A 22072-nucleotide genomic window follows, 5' to 3' on the forward strand; every position below is an offset into this window, starting at 1 on the left:
CATTCTGTGAAAAGCGCTATAGAAGGTGAATTCGGTAGGCCTGAAGATCCGCGGATCTGTCAAGACTTTCGCTGTGGTACTTTCTTTGTAACTTCTTCCTTTGTTCGTCACTTCTGTTTTTCTTCTGTGGTAATGAATGAGTTCCAACTGTTGATATTTTCTGCTGCTGCCAGGCACTGCCGCTCAATTGCTATGCGGTTTTGGCAGGCCTGACGTGTATACTATAAAATTCCGGTGTTGGCGTCAGCGGGAGGAATAACTCGTTGTTGTCAGCGACTGAAAATCGATAAATATGCAAATAAAATAAATAATCGATATTTTTCGTTTGAGTGAGAACTTAACCCAGGCATTGTGAGTGGCATGCACGTTTTCAACTATATAGTCAAACCATTGCCAGTAAATGCTTAGAAAAAAAACTAGCTAGATATGTGGGGTTTAACGTCCCAAAACCACCATTTGATTATGAGAGACGCCGTAGTGGAGGGCTCCGGAAATTTCGACCACCTGGGGTTCTTTAACGTGCACGCAAATCTGAGTACATGGGCCTACAACATTTCCGAGAAAAAAAAACTATATGAATGTCCTATAATGGGAGGTGCCTCCTGAACGCATGTGTTATTGCGTGGTAGAAGTGTATAGAATCGTGTCCAACTGTTCATTTTCTTGCAGCACAGTTGAAGCGTGCGCCAGAATTGAAGCGAGGTAATTAAGCAATCTGCCTTGTCGATTTTCCTGTGCTGCTCTCTGCCGTTTTGGCGCCCCGCCGCGGTGGTCTAGTGGCTAAGGTACTCGGCTGCTGACCCGCAGGTCGCGGGATCGAATCCCGGCTGCGGCGGTTGCATTTCCGATGGAGGCGAAAACTCTGTAAGCCCGTGTGCTCCGATTTGGGTGCACGTTAAGGAACCCCCGGGTGGTCAAAATTTCAGGAGCCCTCCACTACGGTGTCTCTCGTAATCATACGGTGGTTTTGGGACGTTAAATCCCTCGTATCTATCAATCATCTCTGTCGTTTTGGCAGGGTTTTCGTAAGGTCCACTCACCACTGGTTTACTAAAAATGAAGAGTCAACACTTAGCCTAAGAAATGGCTGCGAAACGGCGGAGGTGAGCCGAAGACCCCTAGTGCGTACAACGAGAAAAATATTAGGGAACGGAACAGGCAACGGTGGCTCCCATAAACACCCCGAAGCGATAAAAGGCCAGCGCCAATGACGACGTGCCCGTATACATCCACGAGAGGTATACGAACGCTCGCTTTCAGGGCGAGTTCCTGTCTCTGGAGTGTGGACAGCCGCGTCGTGTCAGCGACTTTCTCTCCAACTCCAATCTTCCTTCTCTGATAATCAACAGGGATACAACCTGGCATCACCTACAGCTAACCCTAGCAAAGACATAGAAGAAACCAGATTAGTATTCACAGTAGTCAAGTTTTCGGTGTTTCAAGCCTTGCGCGGCGTAGTGCAAGCTTCCACCTTGTCTTCTTTTTTTTTAATTTATAAATAAAGAAAATAATAATAATAATAATAATAACGACATCGGCATCGTTATTGGAATTTTAATTGTTGTCGTTGTTTTGATACATAGCTCACTTTCTTTATTTTGTGTATTCCTTTCTTGCAATTTGTTCACGTATGTCCTTTGATTCATGCGTCTGTTTCCCAAGTAACAGCTCTTTGGGGCCTTTAGGAGTATTAATAAATAAAAATATAAATTATCATATCATTTTTATTCCTTCCTTTTTGGTTTCTTCATAATTTTATCTTCTATACTGCGGTTTCATCGCGCGCCTTCGTAAAGATTCCAAAGAGGTATAGTGACGATTCCCGAGACAGTTGCCAGCAAGATTGTTGCCTGGTCTCCTTGGTCTATTATATACTCCTTGAAACCGAACAGCAATAGTTATAAGAAAGAAATCGAAAAAAAATGCATCCCTAAATGAAGCCGTACGGTTCGCACAAAAGTGAAGTCAAGTGCCGAACTTCGTAATTATTATCGATTCTCGCTTTTCTGCCTTCTTCTTACTGGTCCGGATGCCACGTCGTGAGGACATCGCCGTCGAAATTGCTCCCTCTGCTTGACATAGATGATAAGAATGAAAAATGGAATGTCGTCCTCCTAGTCGTCGCCTATACCATCCCCCCTCCCCGTCCCTCTTCGTAGAACAGGATAGAAAGGTTGCGCTCTAATGTTAGCCATGAAGCAAGCATACAGAAAGGACACTTAAGGGGCCACTTAAGAGCCACAGGAAAGATAAGTCGGGCTTTTTATATCTCACTTCTGATAAAACTTTGTGCACCAGTGGTACTCTGGGAGGATATTGTATGCCAGCACACACCAGTGTGTCATATATACTGAGTATATTCTCGCTGTCTCGCGTTTTATATTTTTATGCTATCGTTCAAATGCCTCCCCAAGCCCTGCAGTTACTAGTTAGAGCTTGCTTGTAGATATATTTGCAATTTCTTTCGCTGATAAGTTCCCGGATCTGTCTCACCAAGAAAAAAATGGAAGCTCAAAATTTAAAAAAAAGAAAAATACGAAGGAAGTATGAGGTGCCGCTTCAGGTTGGATAGTGTAGTAACTCAAAACTACATATTCTATGCACTTCTTGTTCGCTGCAATGTCAGTTTCGAAACTTCAAACATGAAGCCACACTTCCATTGGGCTCAACATGATGAGCAAACTGAGAAGCGCAGAGATAGCCTAAGCTGTGCATAGGTTAAGCCCTAACCACGCGTAGGCATTACAACGCGTCAGCGCTTGGAAAGTAGGCTCGGCGCCGAGTTCTTTCTCTGTAGAGAGGGAGAACGCCGCATGCTCATAAGGTCCGTTCGATTCACCTGAACCGGTCGGAACCGGTTCACGGCTGTGCACGCGAAGTTCAGAAATTGTGCAGCGTGAGTTCAGCGGTGCAGGCACAGCACGACACCCGAAACAAATGACGATGTGCCGACAAGGTGTTGGCCTTATTTCTTTTCGGTTAATTTACACCACTCAGCAAACACCGACCTATGGCGAAACGCACATGCGGACAGTTTATGAGGAGACAGGAGAATTCGGCTTTTATTTAACGCGCACGCTGCAAATTTTTTTATTGTTCACCAACGCACAGGAGAAATCTCCCACCGGTACCACCTTCCAGGTCAAAGCGTAAGACATGTTACGTACTACGACGAGAGGCGAACGGGTGCCGCTTTAAGAAGCTTTGCCACTAAAAGAAATGGTGGTCAGGAGACGGGCCGTGACCACAGCGCGCCTCACACGCAGCGTCAGCCCACCTTGCCAGTGTACGTCCGCTTTGTGTGTCGTGATTAAAATTACCGCACCGAAGGGTAGCCCCTATGTTTTGTCTCCCGGGCTTGTACGCTAGGAGGCAGGCCACGTCTGTTCGACGCCTGGCGCCGAGCGGTGGCCCCTTTTCCAGGGTTGGCCTTCTGCCCGAAACAAAAACTTCCCCCTCACACGTCCATGGGGGGGGGGGGGGGGGCATGCCGGGACATTTGTATGGATGATGATGTGTTGATGAGTTATGTGAGACTATGGACAAAGCGCCTTCGGCGCCGCCTTGTCTTCCTATCTGACAACGGCATGGTGGCGCCGAGTTTCTGCGAGGCAACGCCGCCATCTTTCTCGCGAGATGAGGCAGTATAGCATTACGCCAGCTACAGACTAAAACATTTCCCAATAGTACCACTTCATAAATTCTACCCGCAGTGCTATGCAGATCATTGCCCCGGCTGTGGAAACTCGCCCACGACCTTCCATGTCTTGATCGAGTGCACTGCGAACATCTTTCCTCCCTTACCTGCTTTCCTTCACCCTTTACGTAACGAGGACCTGTGGGACGATGCTCTCCGCGACGGACCTCCCTAGGTCCTCCGAGCTCTGATACAGCGGGCCCGACTCGTCGCTGGAGTCGTCCTATAGGGACCCCGGACTAGGGATTCCTCCCACGAAATCCTTCTCCGTGCCTTTATGAATAAATACGTTTCTCTCTCTCACTCTCAATAAAAGTATTTCGACTTTGTAAACGACCACTTACGTAAAAGAGTTATCGCACCAATCTGACAGGGGTATAAGGCACTTGAGAAGCACTCGACGTCACAGAAATAGTAAAAAATGGATATTTCAGAGGAGCCATACTGAGCTAAGAAAAAGAAACGGTGTCACTCGACACACCGTGCTATACCCCCCCCCCCCCCCCATCTCTTCAATCTTTCTTTTTCACGCCTCCTTGAGAAATTTTTAAACTTCTTGTTAACATGTTTCTTGTTGTATAGTTGCTTGCGAGCGGAGGGTGTATTACTGCTGTCTGTCTATAAATTAGTCTGGCATTTATACAAGTTATACTTACTCAATTGATAAGTACTTAGTTTATAAGCACCCCTACCACTTGGTGTGTACTGGTTTAATAAACTTTTTCTTGGTGACTGGCGCATTAAGGCACACTTTCTGCGCGAGAAACAGGGATGGGTGTCAGCGGTGCAGGCATTTTTTTCTTGAGTTGTACAAGACTATACAGTGAAGGCTTATATTAGATGACACTTGTGAGGGAAAACCAAGTTCGGCTTGCCTTTTTTTTTTTTTTTTGCTTACGCTTTCACCGGATTGCAAGGAAACAGCGAAGTGAAGTGTTTGGGTGTGGTCTGTTAGGGTCGGTTAGGTTATGTGGGATAACCCTCGCGTTGTCAAGAATGGCATTCGGCCATTCCAGCGACTATAGACGGCGCAGCGGAAGGTCGAAATGGCGGACGAGAAGGTGATGTCGCGAGCGTTTACGTCAGCGTCGCAGAGCGTGAAGGCGCGTTCATTGGTTCATGACTACTGAGAGACCGAACTGTGTCGCAGTTTTATCACCGTGTGACAGCTTTCGGAGCACGGCTACATGGCGCCGCCTTCGTCGCCGGAATGACCGAGTAGCCTCGCACGAAACTCGACGCAGGATCGCGTTCACACTCACACTCTCCGCACGAGTGGGCGCGGCACATTAGGCGCGTCCGTCGATGCCAGCACGGATGCGTGATTTGCCGACGTAAGCAAAGGCCCGGCCGGAGAAGACGAGAGCAAAACCAACAAAACTCTTCCTTGTCGCAGTGTAAAGAAGAGCGGCTCAGCAATCCTGCCAAGCGCGCCGGAAAATGCCAGTGCTTCCAAAGGCCTACACGACTCATCGGAAGCGAATTTGCTGCCGACCTCTTTCTTCGGATATACGATGAAATCGATACGAGAACCAAGATATCTAAGAAGGGGGGGGGGGGGGGAGAAGAGTAAAGGAAACGCGACCTGTTCGACAAATAACAGCTGGAAGAAAAACAAACAAACGAGTCCGTACTCAAATATGGCTTGCTCTTCTTCCCACTTTTGTTTTTTTTTTCCTTGTACTTCCCAATTCGTAAGAAGCACAAGCGCCCTCGTTTGGCCAGGAATTCGGGGAAGTTTGCCTGGAAGCTCTAGCATAGCTGCGAGTATATTTTTTTGGTTTTTGTCGCATGGTAAACAAATGATAGCTAGCAGGCGCACAACCAGCTTCTCTTTTTTATATAATCATTTTAATGTCCATCACGTTTGCTTTCTGTCTTTGCACGCTTGCGTAATGGATACACTGTAGTGGCATGCTGCTACTTATTCCGCCTATAGATGTTTTTTTTTTGTGTGTTTTAAAGAGAATCCTTACGAAAACTTTCATACTTTTTTTTCTTTAGGCAACCTTAACGAAAAGGGCTCTCTCCCGGCGAATGTAGGAGTTGTCGTTACGACAATTCCGTGCATATGTGCACACTGTGCGTATATTGATGAAAATGCTTTTGGGACATCAGCTTGAAACTGTGTTGTACACGTTTTTATTTAAGTGTACTGCAGACCTTCTCGGTCCAAGCAGGAGTGGTACATAGGATATACAAACAATGATGTCACGTACAGAAAGGCACCGACAGAATCCAAGAAAAAAGTAGCCAAAACAACAGTGTCATAATGCAATGTTCAGAATCATGCTAAAAGGACAAACCAGTCAAAGGGAAAGAAACTGCTCACAATAAATCCCTATTCGTACATTTGCGTCTATTGTTCAAAACTTATAGTTTTGTGTTCCACTAAAGCAGTAACGCAGTAACACGTTCCACTAAAGCAGTAACGAAAGCTCGTTCCTTCCCGATTTCGGAACGAGTTCCCGTTACATTAACGTAATACATTTGACTTTTCAATCAAAATATATTGTCCGATAATCCTGAGGGGAAATGAAGTGAGCAGTGAAAAGCCCACATGTGACAGTTTAACGCGCGCGGTTCTGACTGGTGCTCCAAGGGATGGATCGGCACCAGCCGAACAGATGATCGCGGTGAATTCTTCTTCCGAGCACCCTGGTCCCAACCTGAAGGAATCGACGCCTGCACCTTGCAGCCCCCCCCCCCCCCAAAAATGGGGAGTGGGGGAGGGGCTCCTTTATTTAAGGGGGCGAGTGCACCCCCACGAAATGGCCATTTTAACACGATTGTGTCGATGTCGTCGTCGTTGGTTCTAAGCGAAAAATCATCGACTTGTGAGTGACCGAAAAATTGAGAAAGATGCAAACAAATAATAAAAAAACGTGGGTCTGGGTGAAAACAGAACCAGGGTCTTTTGCGTGGCAGAGCTACACCATGCACAGAGCCACTCGTCTGCGTGGAAATACAGTGAAATATTGGCAGATCCCACGTACAGTGGGAATCGATGATATGCGAAGCACGAATGAGAAGTGCTGAAATGTCACTTTAAAATTGGCACAACGTTACTAGGTGGAAATAAACGATTCCGTACATGACTTCCATGTCATGATTTTTATGTTTGGACGTGTCATTCACCTCCGTTATCTATTGACGTCACGTGATACCAAATTTGGCAATGTGAAGCTAGCGAAACGGCCGCGAGCGCATCAAGAGTGTGGCATGCAGTCATGTTGTTACATGACACGCATGTCGTGATTATCATGTTTGTATGTGTATTTACCTATGTCGTCCATTCGCGTCACGTAATACCGAGTTTGGTACATGTGAGACTAGCGGAACGGCCGCGAGCGCAATCATGAGCGTAGCATGTAGTCATGTTGTTACATGGCACGCATCTCATGTTCATCGTGTTTGCAGCAGTATCATACCTTCGTCATTCATTCACGTACCGCAATTCCAAATTTGGTATAGGTGAAGCTAGCGAAACGGCCGCCAGCGCATCAAGAGCGTGGCATGTAGTCATGTTGTTGCATGACACGCAAATAATGACTATCATGTTGGTACCAGTCACACACCTTCGTCAATCATTCACGCACCGTAATAGCAAATTTGGTATGTGTCACGCTAGTGAAATGGCCGCGAGCGTATCATGATTGTGGCAAGTAGTCGTGTTGTAACATGACACGCATGTCATGATTTTCATGATAGGGCCTGTCGCTTGTGTTCGCAATGCAATCATGTTATACCATACGAGTTTTGCAACATGCCATGTGAACGAAACCACCACAATAGCTGCAGGACCATGAAATGTAAATCATGACTTTCATGACATGCATGTCATCATTTTCATGTCATGACTAGTCAAATATGTTCTTCATAGAGTCATGTTATGGCATACCAAGTTTAATATCGATAACATTATCTAAACGGCTAGGAGAGCTAAAAGTCGTGGTCGGACAGACAGACAGACAGACAGACAGACAGACAGACAGACAGACAGACAGACAGACAGACAGACAGACAGACAGACAGACAGACAGACAGACAGACAGACAGACAGACAGACAGACAGACAGATAGATAGATAGATAGATAGATAGATAGATAGATAGATAGATAGATAGATAGATAGATAGATAGATAGATAGATAGATAGATAGATAGATAGATAGATAGATAGATATGTAGATAGATAGATAGATATGTAGATAGATAGATAGATATGTAGATAGATAGATAGATAGATAGATAGATAGATAGATAGATAGATAGATAGATAGATAGATAGATAGATAGATAGATAGATAGATAGATAGATAGATAGATAGATAGATAGATAGATAGATAGATAGATAGATAGATAGATAGATAGATAGATAGATAGATAGATAGATAGATAGATAGATAGATAGATAGATAGATAGATAGATAGATAGATAGATAGATAGATAGATAGATAGATAGATAGATAGATAGATAGATAGATAGATAGATAGATAGATAGATAGATAGATAGATAGATAGATAGATAGATTACTCGCGTTTGAAGCTTATTGCCGCTTTTCCGTTCCAATTTCTAAATTTCTCAACTTGTCAGCGCATTCTCGAAAAGCTCTGATTTGTACCACGAATATTGTCGCTAAAAGCAAAATAATGCAACATGTTTTTTCTATATTACTGTATGATGGCCTTCGGTTGTCTATTTACGAGATTTTAAGGAAAATCAAAGATGGGTTTTTTTTTATTATTCAAATTTCAGTGGAGTACACTTTTGCCAATATGAGAACTTTGAGGCAATATATAAAAGTTTACATTTGCCCTACGGCAGCAATAACTTATGTACCTAATGAACACACTATATGCTTAAAGCGTGTCAAGTTTGAAAACGCTGCTTGCATTACTTTCGGAGAAAAAAAAAGGGAAACACGTAACTTATTTTAAACTGTCGCAAAATTAGACATATTTAAAAGGTATTTTCTTAAGGTCTACAAACTTGAGACCATATGAATTCATTCTTCATTAGACATGCAATTCAGGTAAAAAATATCTTCCTTGAAACAAAAATATTTGTGTTTTCATAGCATCTGCAATTTTCAAAAATGGCAGGTGACGAAATTGGTGCCTCCGCGTTGGTGAAGTTTGATTTTTTTTTCTCGTAAGTTATGCCGTTAATCATAAAACGAAGTTGACTTTCGGGCTACCTGGTGAGAGGTGCACGAAATATAAAATACTCAATGAAATCTAAAAATATCAACTTTTGGACCCGTGTCGATCTCTCGTGGAATCACCCGTGTGCGTTTACGTGTGCGTTAATTGTGCGAACTCGTTGCACACCCGAAATCACATCGTGCCTCGAATTCGGCAGCTCTCACGCTGAGCCGCGTTCGCCCTGCAGGCCTCGAACACCAGTACAGTCGATATTGTCATAAAGCCCAGGGGGTATTCTCTTACAGTCGATATTCCCATAAGCCTCAGGGGAGGGGCATGGGCCATGCCTTGGACATGGGTCCCCTTGCTACGTTCCTGCCTGCATCGGACTTTCATTTCATTTCATTTATTGTACCCTCAGGGCTTTACAGCATTGCAGAGGGGAGCGGGCACTGACGAACAATGTCAAAGAAAAGAATACATAGACAAGACACTATAACATTAATAAACACTGGAAAGCAACTATTATCCACTGCAACTATGTTATACAGCCAGTAGATCATACAAGAAAACTAACAACAAAATCAAACGTTTACATTTCCAACACCAAGTATACATGTTATCGAGCGATGTTTTAAAACTGCAAGGCGAGGTGATGGATGCAACTGATTGTGGGAGGTGGTTCCAATCCTTGCAAGTTTTAGGCAGGAATGAGTGGGAATATGTTGATGTCTTGAAGCGAGGAACAGCAACTTTCTGCGCGTGGTCAGTACGAGTTGAAATGTATGACGGTGGGGTTATTAAAAGTGAACGCAGAAGGGAGTTGTTGTAAATTTTGTGGAAGAGTACGAGACGGGATATCTTACGGCGTGTAGCGAGTAAAGGAATGTTAATAATTGATTTCATGTTTGTTACGCTAGCGGTACGGCGATAATCTGATAATATAAATCTAACAGCGCGATTCTGAATGCCCTCAAGCTCGTTAACTAAAGTGATATTACCAGGGTCCCATATCGATGATGCGTATTCCAAATGCGGACGAACGTACGTAATGTAAAGAAGCTTTTTTAAATCAACAGGGGCCATGTAAAAGTTTCTTCGCATGAATCCTAGAACCCGGTTTGCCTTGCATGTGACAGAGTTGATATGTTTCCAAGATAGGTTGTTAGTAATATGGACACCAAGATATTTATAAGAGGGGACGGGATCGAGTACGGGCGCTGTACTCGATCCCGATTGGACACGTGGCCCGATTTCGGGCAACCTGATTCGATGCGAGTTTCGAGTGTACTGGTGGGCCGTCAACACTAATATGAGCGCATTGGGCAGGATTAGCGTGGTGTCGAAGGCACTGTGTCAAGCTTTCGCGGAAGATTACTAACACGACTAATTGTGGCATGTGTGGACTGCTTTTGATCTCGCTTTTTTTTTTATCAGACTACTCGGACTTCAATGTCCTTGGTAACGATACGTGTGGTGATGACAGCACTGCCCCAAACTTTTGAGAAACCTTACCAAAATACGAAAACACCGAGTAATTCCAATGGAAGGCCACAAGAGAATCGCAGTAAGCGTTGTGATGGAGAAGGAAAGCAAGAGAAAGAAACAAGTTCAGCCAGGGCGCTGTGCTTTGATCACGTGGAAGCTGACACGAACTGTCGAGAAGAAAACAATAAGTAGCAAAAACCAAAGAAAAACGCAATTTGAGAGTTCCTTAATTGTTGGCACTCACTGAGGGCAATAGAAGGCGAGTGTGCCGACAGATCGATTGACCGCTACAGACTGATTTTCTCTTGTTTTTCTTTTTCTTTGCTAGTCCTCGCTGTTCAACACTGGGGGAAAAAGACGTAGTGCAAACTGGCGACAGAGCGAGTTGCTAGGCGGCTTGTCCATTTCTTTGTACTTTGTGCTTAGTATTTTTAAATAAATGCTAGAAAAATCGAAACCAATTTAAAAGAGGATGGAAACACGGCGCTTTATTCTGAATTCTGGCTAATTGATTTTGTATTTAGGTCAATTAAAAAGAAGAAATCTATTCATTCTACCTCTCAAAGCGAATCTTTGATGCTCAATGGGTTCTGGATAATTTAATGGCTTTCTGTACGGCACTTTAATGAGCGTTCCTGGCAGAATCATTGGCAAGTTCGTTGACGTCAATGCCACAGCGGCCTGCAAGCCACTTCAAAGTGCTGGCATGCCCTTTAATTTCGTTTTATTCGTAAAGTATATATAAGATACACTTAGACCAAATTCAGTTATCGGTCCCTGCTGCTGAAGAGTTTTTTAAATTGTCGCAGTAATTTAAGCCTTTAACAATGAACAACACATGGAAGATGCTGAAGTAGTCACCAGCAGTCTAGTCAAGTTATGTAGCTTATTGTATATATAGACCACATCATGTTACATTTCATAATATTGTGCTACATTATATATATATATATATATATATATATATATATATATATATATATATGGCACAACGGGAGCGTTGTCAACAAGGATAAATATATTTCCCAACAGTTTCGGGAGGGGTCCTCCCTTCATTAGGGGATAACTCACGTATTCAGAAACTGTTGGTAAATAAATATACTTATCCTTGTTGACAACGCTCCCGTCGTGCCATATCCCATACCTTCACGAAGACTAACTGGCCCATTGAATTATTACTCCCACTATATATATATATATATATATATATATATATATATATATATATATATATATATATATATATATATATATATATATATATATAAGCGAAAGAAGGGTATACATTAGTGCTCGTTTTCCCGTGTTTTGACACAATATTAACGGGATCTAACAGACAATAATGCCAAGCAAAGTATAGTATAGGGAAGTTATTAGACCAAATTGTAATGTAAATGTGAAGAAAGAAAAGTGGGTGAAAAGATAACTTGCCGCGGGCAAAAACCGAACCTTCCCACGGCAACTCATCTTTCTTTCTGCTAAGCGATCTGAACTTGATATATTTTTTTCGGTCAAAACACACAAGCCAGAAATGCCTTTCAGAGCGATTGTGTCCGAAAGAGACACGTGGAAAAACGTTGTTTCGAGATACCTGCAAAGCAATTTAGAAACTCTCGCTACCCGCATCCATTTCGTGTCAGCAATTCCGAAGAGGTACAGTTTCTGAGCACCGATAGCTCTATAGCAAATGTAGCGCTTTACAGTATAGACATTGAGGACTTGTACTATTCGATACCTCTAGATGAGCTGATAACAAGCGTTCAAAGCTGCATCGTGCAGGATAATGATGAATAGTCTTTTAGCCTGAAGTGTGGAACTTCTGTATCTAGTTTTCTAGAATTACTTAGCTTCGGCCTGAAGTCCACCTTTGTGGCTTGGGGTGGTAATCTTTATGTCCAGAGATCAGGGATATGCATAGGCTCTTCAGTAGCTCCGATTTTAAGCGAAAATTTTCTCGGAAAGATTGATGTAGCACTTTAAAATCATTTGTCAGGACTCCCGGTTCACGTATTCAGATACGTCGATGATTTTCTTGTGTTGACTACGTCCTCAGATTTTACGCGAGATGTGAATATTTTCAAGTTTTTTTTAAAGAAACAGGCAAAAACTAAACTTTTCTTTTGAATTGCCACGTCTAAAGCAACTGCAATTTCTAGATCTTAACTTGGTCTTCGAACCCCAGCTTGTTTGCTGGTATTATTGTCCTATATCCGTTAAACCTATACTCAATTGCAGGTCGAGCCACTCTAAGCTAGTGAAGATAAGTATCGTTACTGCGAGTTTGGGTTTTGCTCTGAAAAAGTCCTGTCAACACGCAATGAAAATGAGCTTTGATAGTCAAGTAAAGCAACTAGTACACGCAGGGTATCCTAATGATGTCATCACGCCCGTTTGTAACAACATGATTAAGAAACTTAAATTTGAAGGGAACCACTCGGGGCGCCGTGATGAGATTAGAAAAGGTAGGAGGATAGTAGTTATTCCTTACCTTCTTAAGACATCGCATGATCTTAAGCAACTCGCTAATAGATATAAAGTCGATGTGCTTTTCTCAGCCAAAAGCAAACTGCAGTCTATTTGTTCACGCATGCGCAGAATTTCCGCAATGTCGCATGAACAATAGCAAAAAGTTCGTGGACTGCGCAATGGGCGTTGTTTACATGACTCATTTTAGCTGAGGTAAAGTGTACATCGGTCAGTCGGGAAGGTGCGTCAATGTTCGTCTCAGACAACACGATTCTTCTTCGAAATCCTTGGGTGCATCGCATCTCGCGGCTCATTGCAGAGAGTGCGGTTGTTATCCTCTTTTTCACGATACTGAAGTGCTTTTTCGATCTAACAATCAATTAACTCGTGAGTTGACAGAAGCTTTTCACATAAGAAAAAGAGGGGAACAATGCGTCAGCCAGCCTTCGGTTGTGCTGCACGATAAAGAGTTTGTTTTTCCAGATTATGTTTCGAGATAATCTTTCTTCTTTTACCCTATGTTCTCGATGTGCCACGGGTGTACATTTTTTTTTTTTTTTGCCTGTACACACATGCATTGCTTTTTGATTGCCTGTTTATATATTCTTCCCTTTCTAATGAATAGTTTAGTTGCGAGAAAGCGCTTGTCCTCTCTTCCTTTCTGTTTATTCGTGCGCTTTAACTGACAGTTATACTAAAACTACCTCTTGAATAAACTCCTAATACACTCCACGACTTTAAGCGGCCCGTGAACAAGCACGCATAGCCCTCACCTCTCCCCCACATTCAATATTGCTGAGAAGGTTCTCCCACCTGTGTGGCATTCGGTGGCTTTACGGATGACGCCCACGGTCCACATTCTGTGGAATTGTACGGGTGACCATGCATCCGTGCGCGGGATCCTCAGGCACACACCATGTAGACTGGCTGCCCTGGCTTGTCTGAGAAACCAGGAAGGCACTTTTCGAACGCATTAAACTTCTGTGCCTGTCTGACGACTAGTCCTCGCCCTTAGCGGACACAGGCTGGAGTTCGTTTTCAATGAAGTTTTCTTTTTCCCTCTATTCACGAAGACACAACGGTCGACGGTTACCTGTTGGACGAGGTCGCGATGATAAGCAGGCCGTCTCGTCGGCGAGCGGTGAGCACAGTGGCAGAAAAGGTACTGCCTTAGAGTAACATAAAAATTCTAAGGTACTTCTAGACACGCCACACGTGGGCACGCACAATGCGAAGTGATGCGCATTGTGCGCATTTTCTCTGATAATGCCGAAAGTGCCGTCTGATTACTGTCTGATACTGCACAGTCTGATCTTGGCGTCTGCCTTTCAGTTATCATAGTACAGAGCACCGATTTTTTCCAGCTTCTAATGATTATTTAGTATTTTTTTATAACTTTTTATGAAGTGAAATAATTGAAATTCATGAAAAATAGCCGTACTGTACGTTTGTTTGTCACAAACCCAAGACACAAGTTGTTGTGCCCTTTCAGTGTGCAAAAATGATCTCGCCTGGCAACCATTTCAACATTGCGCCCGTGCAAATTTTACAAGCAATGTTTGTGCGCTCCACTTTTAAGTTGTGTCGGTCTTTCTCTGCGAAACAAGCTTCCAAGAAAGTAGATCTTCCATACATAAACAGGTGCAATGAACTGCAGAAGCATTTACAAGTGCCGCTGTTTGATCAAAATGAGGCGCCTTTTGAACCAAGCGTCACCGAAATGAGAGCGGCTGAGGGCCTCTTCGTTAGCCGGCCCAACCACCAACTCTCTTTCGTAACGTCAGCTGTGCGTCCCGAGCAATACCCCCAACACAACATGCCGGAGGTAGTACGCTGCTATTCAACTTATACGCACGCTTATCTTTTCTCATCTGCATCACCTGCGGCTTTACTGAGCGTACTGTTATTCCTTTCCTACTTGCTCAGCGATAGCGATACCAGCCAAAGGTAATTTGTGTGTATATGCGATAAAATGCTACACATAGCGTTTAAGCTCGCATTGTTTACCGCTCTAGTTCGAGGCGTTCACGCGAGCCTTTTCTTCTGCACCTGACATTGTCGTAATTTGTTTTCAGGTGGCGATTATGGGAATAAGCAACGTGGGGAAGTCGTCGCTGCTTAAAGCCATATTTTCACAAGCTCCCGAAGTTCGCGTCAAAGTATCGAAAACCCCAGTGAGTATTGGTCGAAACTGCTGTACTGCGGCTTTCTTTTCCCGCTACCCCAATGTTTCTCAAGGAGAAATAAAAGGTGATTGATTGATAAAAACACTTATGCGCAAAACTTTGCCGTCGCAACCTTCTATGAGTTTCTTTTTTTCTGATCAGTGTACAGCACACACATAGGCACGTGTTTCATGCAGATAAACGAACACTCGCCAAAGTCGCAACGATGGCCAGTGTTCGTTTATGCGCAAGAAATGTATGCCTCTTGCCTGACGGTGTTTTACTGAAACCTGAATAGGTGGCAGCCTAATGCAGGCTGGCGTAGGGCTGGAACTATTTCAGTGGCGAACCACCTTAGAATCTCGGCTTGTCGGCGTGCCATGTCGTCGACACTGGGGCGACACCAACGAGGGGCACGGGTGGGCTGGAGCCCTCGGCCGAAATTCTCGCATGCCCCCTGCCCTCCCAAGAGCAAGCATAGTCAAAACACAAAGCATAAGTTTTGCCTCCCTGCCCCTCTGAAGACAGTGTCGTTGGTCCATTATAAACGGGTATGTGCCCAAAAGAATTAGGTAAATGTCACGTCTCGCCAATGCACCATGCTATGCATATCATGAATTGAAGGTTCATTGTTACTGCCTAAAACATTATGTTTGGCTTAATAGTGGTTTCAAAATACCTAACGAAATTTACCAAGACACTCAAGTTTTTTTCATCTAAAACCAGAAACACAAATGTGCTTCTCTACAGCAAATTCATCTATTTAAAACGCGACATCTTTAAACATTACTTCAAAGTGATGGTGCACTCGTCAACCTGGGTCGAGTAAAGAAGTAAAGATTTTGCCGTGGGAAACGCCAGCGCACAACGCATGCTTTGCCTCTAACCAGGTTTTAGTAGAGCTGAAACACCCTTCAGTACATGCCCCTTCATTGCTACACGCAGACAGCTTATAACAGGCACACAGAGGCGTGTTCCTTGCAGTGCACCACGTGATTTCTGGTGTTCTTCCTGAACGTAGATTGAATATGTCAGGTACGCCCGTGAGCGTCCCTTTCCTGCATTGAAGTGGCTGATATCTCTAGAGTTTGCTCTGATGGTGAAATACTGTTCAGGACTAATTCAACGCTATTAATCTCCTGCGTTCATATGTCAGCTTTGAATCTAATTCCCTTCATCTGCTCCTGTACTGAATACTTGATGTGAAAAGACTGGGGGTGCAAAACACAGATGAAAGAGGGAAGTCAAGGCACCACAAACGGTGGCGTTTTGTCAGTGTTTGTGAGTTCCTGACTTCTCTCTGGTGTCCTTACTTATTCTATCAACATGAATACGCTCCAACTATGAATATGCATTCTTTGTTTCAGGGACACACGAAAACGTTGAACTTTTTTGCGGTTGGCAAGAAACTGTGCATGGTAGACATGCCCGGCTATGGTTTCAGACAGCCAAAAGACTTTGCCATCTTTTCATCACAGTTCCTTTCGAGTCGCAAAAAGTAAGCTTTCGATCAACTCTTCTTTCAAGTGGGGAACTACCAAGTGCTTTCATACCTTTACGGGGACCTGTTGATGTGGTGTTTTATTGCAGTTATTTTGTAAATAATACACTTGTTTTAAGTGTAAATATTTTTTGGTGTCTGTAATTCACTGTCCTATGTTACAGCCTGAAGAGGACATTTCTCGTAATGGACGCTGAGCAAGGTTTTCAAGACTATGACCAAGATGCCATCGAGATGCTGGAAACGCTGAGGTCACCGTATGCTGTAAGACATTTTTTTTTTTTTTTTCACTTAGTATGTTATGTTTCTCTAATACGAAAACAAATGAACCTCAGTATAAGACGAGGTTTAGCCTGAAAGGATGCAAGATTGAAATGATTGACAATAGCTGCTCTAAATATTCTTGCGCCAGCTTGGCATGATGTTTGAGGTTTTAGTGACATTTACTGGGTCCTAGCTATATTTTTATGGATAAAAATAAAGTGCTGTGTTTTCTAAAAGAACCGAAGTGTGAATGTAGCAAGCTTCAGGAACCTTTTGAACCAGAATGGCATGAATAAAAAATGAAATGTGGGAATTAATTTTCTCTTGTAATCTATCAATACCAGTTACCTTGAAATTAACTAAAATAGTTTTGAAAGTCTACATGGTCAGTCAGAGCTGATTTTATAAGTTCTCCTATGACCTGCTTTAACTAAACAGGCATCTATTAGGATACTTGTCAGTGATTTTAACCGTAGCAACTGCTGGAATGAGGCTGACGGTTGATGTTCTTGTCGTAGCTGGTCCTCACCAAAATCGACAAGGCCAAAAATTCCGTCATACTCAAGAACCTTGCATTTGTAACAGAGCTCAGGAACAAATACATGTCAACACTTTGCTTCCCTCAGCCATTCTTGGTCAGGTAAGCTAAACAGTTCATAACATTTTACCTTCGTACCTCTGCGGACAGGCAATAGCATGTGGCTCTCATGGATGGCGTGATCTGTGCTTCCCAGTGCTCACATTTTGTTGAAAATGATTACAGAGTAGGCAATATGAATGGTCATTTATTCCTTAAATATTTGCTGCTTTCTATTTCGTTTTATCAATTAAAAGGTGCTGGCCCTAATTATCACTTCTATAAATTGGTCCGCCACGGTGGATCAGTGGCTACGGTGCTCGGCTGCTGACACGAAAGTTGCAGGTTTGATCTTGTTCATGGTGGTCACATTTCAATGGACATGAAAAGGCGGTTCCGTGTACTGTGCAATGTCAGTGCACGTTAAAGATCACCAGATGGTCAAATTTTCTGCAGCCCTCTACTACGGCATCTCTTGTAATCATACCTTGATTTTGAGATGTAAAACCCTAAACATTGTTATTCTTTCAATGAATTTTATTGTAAGTTATTGATAAGCTCATGGCACTCTATTTTTTTCTTATTTATTCTGCATTTGTTTACATGAGTGAAGCTTATAAGTAATGTAAGAGTTGCATCAAATGCCATGTTTTGACACATAAGTGCATAAGTGCACATAAGTGACACATAAGCCTAAAAAACTTTTTTCCCAAGGTTGTTTAAATTCGTCATTTCGTAAGAAACAACAGGGCATTGTTACTAAAAGGCAAAGTTCCTGGCCGAAAACCCATAACCCTTATGCACAGTTCATACAGTAGTCACAAATACGCAATATATCTACTGATATTTATCATGAACAGCTTTCACAGCACCCAGTCCGATATGTTGTCCCAGTCTGACATGACGTTCTTCTTGGTTGAAGCCTGTTTTTAGGGGCCGTTTTATTGTTGCAACTTCCGCGAAATTGCGTATGGGAACTCTTTGTTTGTTGTTTCCTTGATGTATAATTGAAACTTGTTCAGACATACCGTATAATTCTTGTAGTTTCTTTTTTTGCGCATAGTCAATATAATTTCAAACCTTATAGGCTCTTACACTTTCTTTACCATATCTTTTGTCCTAAAATTGTCCTTGAACTTCACCGACCTCCTTGCCAATTATACTGATGAGCTAGCCTTGCTTGTGTGTTACATATTATCAGGTTCCTTCTTGAGATTTGCCTTTCTAGCATCAAATTTGGAGTGCTTGACAGTTAAGTAGGCATGTCAACTCTGTAATCTTAAACCTCTTCCAATGACTAGAAACGAAGTACTAGAGTGAAAGCTGTTCTTCGATTCAACAAGCAATGTAGAGGTCGTGCTTTCTCAAATGCTACAGGTGAATTCTGGTCTGCCGCAAGTGTTTGCTGTGCTCGCTTTTGAAGCAAAATGTAAAGAATTCATTATCATCTGCCGTTACTCATTCATGTTGACGATATGGTGCAAAATATTGACAATCTAATACAAATGCTATTGCTTCAGTACAATTCACTTATTAAGAAAAATTTACTTGTGTATGTAAACACCACAAAAAAGATTAATTTTGAGAGGCTAGGAGCATGCATGATCAGAGCCTAAGGGAAATGGATAGCAAAGACGAGTGTAAAACTGCTACAGCTCATCGCTCTGTTATCTTTAAAGTAAATTGACTAAATCTTGCAAGCTGCTTGAACGGAGATTTTATGAATGTTTTATGAATTCTGGCAAAGAATATGAAGAAGCCCTTCTAAGAATGATAGAAATTAATTACTTTATTATTTTTATTTTTCAAGGAATATTTGAATGTGTAAAAGCTTTGGCATGTGAAAATATAAGAACTCTTGTGCGTTGTTAAATGTGCCCAGGGTGTCCTTTGGAACCAAAATAATAAATGTAGGCATGTCCATTCTTTAGTGAAAAATTTAGACCTTTGGATCACCATAGGAGTGTACCAAGCGAACAAGGGGTGGTTACATAAATTAGCGTACTCTGAATGCCAACCTAGACCACACCCGAATCGGTGGCGAGACTTGCACTTGCTACCTACCAGTTGATTCTGACTCGAGATCGCTGATCGAATTGGGGGATACAGATCGAGTTGGCCTGTTCTATAGATCTTTGGTGATTAGAATTTTAAGGCCTCTTTTTTTCTTAACCAAAAGATTTTGTAAGAACTGAAATCCTGGTGGCAACACCACTCTTTTCGGCTTCAGAAAAGGTGCATGTTATTCAAAAATAAGTCACAAAAATATGCACTTCATAGCTGTGCAATGGTTACAAAGAAAATTTTTTTTTTCTCACGAAAAGTGGTGCGAAACGCCTTTTAAAATTAAAGTTGCCGTCAAGTCAGGATGAAATGCTCTTACTGCATATTCTTCGCCATTATTCATAACATTCACCAAGATATGGCTGTTGTGTGAAATTCAGGTGAGTTTGCCCCCACAAATTCAAAAAGAGATCTCACGGAGCACTTCAAACGTAGCAGCACTTGCACTCACTGGCGATGTCCCAGTGGGTTGACTGTGCACTAGAAGGTACTGCTTTTAAAGGATTTTTGCCTCTTGCGCGATTTTGTTGAAAACTAAGGTATCAACACACCCATGGTGCTTTTATAATACAGATGAGCCACCCAAAATAGTAGGCATTCTGGAACGCAGTAGCGCGTGGATGGTCATGGTGAAAAGGTGGCTTACAACAACGGAAAAGCTACAATCTTTGGCCAGAATGCACATCGTATATAACATGCTGTCATGGGGTCATGCATGTTTGGCACCATTTTTGAAATGCTTTTTGTTGCTTATAAGAACACGCCATTTTGAAGAAACACTTGTCAAAAATGCTTGCATATTGTGCTATGGAACTTGAAAAATTGCATTTTCAGTCGATTTTGCCCCCTATTCCCCCTTAAGTTGTTGTTTTATGCATTATAACAAAGAAAAGTGCTGGCATATTCATTTGATAGTTGAACCAAATTTACGTTCCAGCTAGGAATACATTAGAGTGTATACCTATGAATTACACTTAGAAACTGATTTTATGAACTGTTAGCTGCTCAAACTTATGCTCTTTCTCTTTACTGTATATGAAAATATGGCTTGTATTTATAATTAAAAATGAAAGATGTATCACATTATTGGTGCCGAGTGTGAAGATGTGTAACCCCTTCATATTTTTCTGGATTTATGCAACTGGTTCAATTGGATGCTTCTGAACAGATCACACTCAGACCTCGTTATAACAAAGTTGCAAGATACATGGAAATGTCTTTGTTATATCCGAAAATTCGTTATAAAGGTATATCTTTAACACTGCAGTTATTGCAAGACTATTATTTATTTACTTTGTTATATCTGGGTTTGTTATATAGAGGTTTGAGTGTAGTGTCTTGCACTGTGTATCTGCAGGCCTCCTTCCTAATCACCCTGCCCACATGTTTGATCCACGATTATCCTGAAATAGACAAATGTTGATCGAGTAGATTTTGAAAATACCGTTACACTGCTCATATTGCATTTCACACACAATTAGGAAGTTTGGTCAGAATGTTTGAGTCGATTCTTTTTTTTTTTTGTCAACACCTTTTTTCTCGGAAAGTAGCAAATTATTCCAATTAGCATACATTCACACTGCAGAATTCTTTCCTGCATATGTTAAAAGCACATTGTCCACTACACCATAAGAGGCTCCTGCTTAGAATATCTGGACCGCCTGTATTTATTATGCACAATATCTTCCCTACTTCTATAAACAACCTTTGCTTTCGTTTATTCCAGCTCAATCACCCGTGAAGGAATCGCTTTTCTGCAAGCATTTATAGCACATATCACTGGGCTTCTCGATGTTGAAGATGCGCGATATTCACAGCCACCATTGCGCAATCGGTGACCGTGCGTATCCAGGTATTGTATAACTGCATAGACCGGTGTGCAAACTCCTGTTTTTATGTTGCATTCATGGAATACTGTATGTGTTCGGGAAGTGGTAGGTAGTGCGGATGCATTTGCTAATGCTGGGAAATAAGGTGCTCATGTGCCTACTGATTGCAATGTGTGAAAACATAAGTGTTAGCTTGCCAGTACACTTGGCAAGATAAAAATTCTCCTATTTTGAACTGACAGAGCATCTTGCGAACTCTACTGGAAGCATACCTTATGAACGAACTGCTTGCTTGGCCAGCATACGTCCGTCAACACTGATTGGGAATGAACCTGTTTGATGAGGCGTAAAATGTAAAAAAAGAGTGTGCTTCATACTGCACCCTGTGAATAGCCCTGTGCTAGCTCCACAATCTGCATGAGAGTTTTCAGATCATGAGATTTGAGAAAAATATGAATACCAAGGGATCCTACCATCCAAGTTTCCAGCGTGAACCTGCAGACAGAGTGGTGTAGTAATGCCTCACGGCATACAATAAGTTCAAGATATTGTTGGTTTCTGGCACCTGTACAGGCCTGCTGAATAGCACATTTTAGGGCTTTAATCAGCTAATAAAGTTAGTCAGCAATTCTCCGGTTCATCCTTTGTGTGTGGTGGTTGTACAACAATCACATTCCCCAATAAATGAGTGCGTGTTTCAATATGCAAGCAATGCGATGGTGAAGAGAACAAACCCATTCAATAGTCATATGAACACATTTACTATGTGTGCCGTCAATCAATGCATTTTTAATTGTGCCAAAGGATTTCAACCAGAAAACGTAACATCGGATATCACCTGTAAAAAGCACTGCGCATGAGGCAAATAGC

General features: G+C 42.4%; 2 protein-coding genes across 2 annotated transcripts in view; one reads left to right on the forward strand and one right to left on the reverse strand.

Annotated features, from left to right (window-relative positions):
• Window positions 1-14087, reverse strand: part of LOC142777466 (uncharacterized) — a 191448-nt gene extending 177361 nt beyond the window's left edge. The window contains exon 1 of the mRNA XM_075881910.1: window positions 13616-14087. Coding sequence (XP_075738025.1) covers window positions 13616-13626 — 11 coding nt within the window. The 5' untranslated portion in view covers window positions 13627-14087. The remainder of the gene's footprint in view (window positions 1-13615) is intronic.
• Window positions 14088-14316: 229 nt separating this feature from the next.
• Window positions 14317-21445, forward strand: LOC119161419 (GTP-binding protein 8). The gene is made up of 6 exons (XM_037413875.2): window positions 14317-14627; window positions 14878-14976; window positions 16335-16465; window positions 16633-16732; window positions 17251-17372; window positions 21100-21445. Exons 1-6 carry the CDS (start codon window positions 14358-14360, stop codon window positions 21209-21211), a joined length of 834 nt encoding a protein of 277 aa, XP_037269772.2. The 5' UTR covers window positions 14317-14357; the 3' UTR covers window positions 21212-21445.
• The last annotated feature ends 627 nt before the right edge of the window (window positions 21446-22072 follow it).

This window comes from Rhipicephalus microplus, chromosome 2, assembly GCF_043290135.1.
Source record: "Rhipicephalus microplus isolate Deutch F79 chromosome 2, USDA_Rmic, whole genome shotgun sequence".
NCBI classification, from domain to species: Eukaryota; Metazoa; Arthropoda; class Arachnida; order Ixodida; family Ixodidae; genus Rhipicephalus; species Rhipicephalus microplus.

Coding starts and splice junctions, on each gene's coding strand:
- LOC119161419 (XM_037413875.2), top strand. CDS start 14,358: ATGTTTGTGCGCTCCACTTTTAAGTTGTGTCGGTCTTTCTCTGCGAAA. Junction 14,628..14,877: donor CCCAACACAACATGCCGGAG/GTAGTACGCTGC, acceptor ATTTGTTTTCAG/GTGGCGATTATGGGAATAAG. Junction 16,466..16,632: donor TTCCTTTCGAGTCGCAAAAA/GTAAGCTTTCGA, acceptor CCTATGTTACAG/CCTGAAGAGGACATTTCTCG.